Source organism: Sciurus carolinensis, chromosome 11 (genome assembly GCF_902686445.1).
Source record: "Sciurus carolinensis chromosome 11, mSciCar1.2, whole genome shotgun sequence".
In the NCBI taxonomy this organism is placed as follows: Eukaryota; Metazoa; Chordata; class Mammalia; order Rodentia; family Sciuridae; genus Sciurus; species Sciurus carolinensis.
The window spans coordinates 18848440-18850674 of record NC_062223.1 but is presented as its reverse complement, the minus strand read 5'-3'; the positions used below and the strand labels follow the sequence as shown (position 1 = coordinate 18850674).

General features: G+C 40.6%; 1 protein-coding gene across 1 annotated transcript; it reads right to left on the bottom strand.

Annotated features, from left to right (window-relative positions):
• Window positions 1–657: 657 nt before the first annotated feature.
• Window positions 658–1596, bottom strand: LOC124959097 (olfactory receptor 9G4-like). Its single transcript, XM_047517739.1, has one exon. It carries the CDS (start codon window positions 1594–1596, stop codon window positions 658–660), a length of 939 nt encoding a protein of 312 aa, XP_047373695.1.
• Window positions 1597–2235: the final 639 nt, after the last annotated feature.

Below are 2235 nucleotides of genomic sequence, written 5' to 3'. Positions count from 1 at the left end.
ACACTTCAAGTATGTCTGTGCAGTTGTGTAAATGGATTTCAGAGAAGTCAGAAGGTATGTGTGCCTGCTGTGACCTGTGTGTGTAACCAAGGGTGGATTTTTGCCATTCTTTCCCTGGAAAAAAGAATCATAACACTTTCCCATGTATACTTATGAGACGGACATTGAATAAATGTTAAGTAAGATCAAATGTGCTCTCTAAGAAAAACTGCTTCAGCATCAATATTCGGTATCTTGGTATTCATGAAATGAAAAATAAATTAGTAATTGTATGAGCCTGAAATCCTTTCACTTTATAAATGTGGTAGTCATCTTCCATCACGATAAGAAGTTCCTGATATAATCAACTTATAACAAATAAAGGTTTATTTTTACTCATAATTTTGGATATTTTGATCCATAGTTGATTGGTCCTGTCACTTTGGGCCTGTGGTAACATCATGCAGAAAGACCCGCTGGAGCAAAACTATCCATCTCGTGGCCAGAAAGGGAAAGAGAAAAGGGAAGAACCAGCATTCCTGATAATAAAAGAGTATTTTGACCAATATTTCACACTTATAAATATAAATTGTCATGTTTAATTGGACTACAGAAACTCATACAAACATGTCTACAAGACAGTAATTTGTGAACTGCAATAAAGGCATCAAATGAGCTTCATGCATGTGGTCTTATGGACAGAATTGCCTTCCTGAAGGCCTCTTTGACGTCTTTGTTTCTGAAGCTGTAGATGACAGGGTTGAGCAGAGGGTTGATGATGGTGTAGAGCAGGGCGGCCACTTTGTCTCTCTCCAGGGAGTAGCTGGAACTGGGCCTTGCGTATTCGGAGAGCAAGGAGCCATAGAAGAGCATGACCGAGACCAGGTGGGAAGCACAGGTGGAGAATGCCTTGCGCCTTCCTGAGGCTGAGCGGATCCTCAGGATGGCCAGGAGGATGTTGAGGTAGGAGATGAGGATGGCGAGCAAGCAGGAGAGGACAGTGAAGCCCACAATAGTGGAAAGGATTATCACGTAGACCTGAGTATCCGTGCAGGACATTTTCACCAATGGCAGCACATCACATAAAAAGTGATCGATGACATTTCTACCACAGAAACTCAGGCGGAAGGTGTTAGCGGTATGGGCTATGGCATTCAGAAAGCCTCCTATGTAGGAGCCAGCAACAAGCCCAGTGCAAACAGAAGCAGACATGGTGCCTGAATAAAGTAAAGGCTTACAAATTGCTGCATGGCGGTCGTAGGACATGGCTGCCAGGAGGTAGCACTCAGTGTAGGCCACAGTAGCGGAGAAGAAAAACTGAGTCCCACATCCAGCCAAGGAAATGCGCTTATCTTCTGATACACACAGAGTCAAAAGTTGAGGGGTATATACAGAAGTGTACCAGAAATCCAAAAAAGAGAGACTGCCAATCAAATAGTACATAGGTGTATGAAGGCGGGAATCAATCTTGATTAAAATAACCAGGGTCATGTTCCCTGACAAGGTTAGCAAATAGATTATCAGAAATATTCCAAAGAGAATCGACTGCAACCGGGGATCTGTGGAGATGCCCAACAAGATGAATTCAGTCAGGACAGTGCGATTTCCTATTTCCATGGCCACAAAGGGGAAAGTCTGTATATCATAATGAGGGGAAAATAACTTAGTGATAATGACTATTAAGAGAAATAAACAGTGTATCAATTAAGTCCTGAACTCTTAGAATGCCTGTGGTGTTTTATTGCTTATGATCTGGAATTGTAGGACTTCATTTGTGACTTAAGAGCATGTGGGTTTGAGTCAGAATCTGATTTTTCTCCCATTCTGTATCCTCTTTCTTGACATTACTTATTGTTTCCTTTGCTGAGAAGAAGTTTTTTAGTTTGAATCCATCCCATTTATTTATTGTGCTTTAGGAGTCTTGTTAAGGAGGTCAGATCCTAAGCTGACATGATGAAGATTTGGGCCTACTTTTTCTTCTATTAGGCACAGAGTCTCTGTTCTAGTGCCTAATCCACTTTGATTTGAGTTTTGATTTGATCCACTTTGAGCTTAATTTTATTTTGCCATGTGTGGTTTTCCAGTTTTCCCAATACCATTTGTTAAAGAAGGTATCATTTCTTTAATGAATATTTATGGTGACTTTTTCTAGTATGAGAGGACTGTATTTTTGTGGGTTTACTCTGTGTCCTCTATTCTGTACCTTTGGTCTCTAGCAATTAGAGAAATGAAAATCAAAACTACTCTAAGATTTCA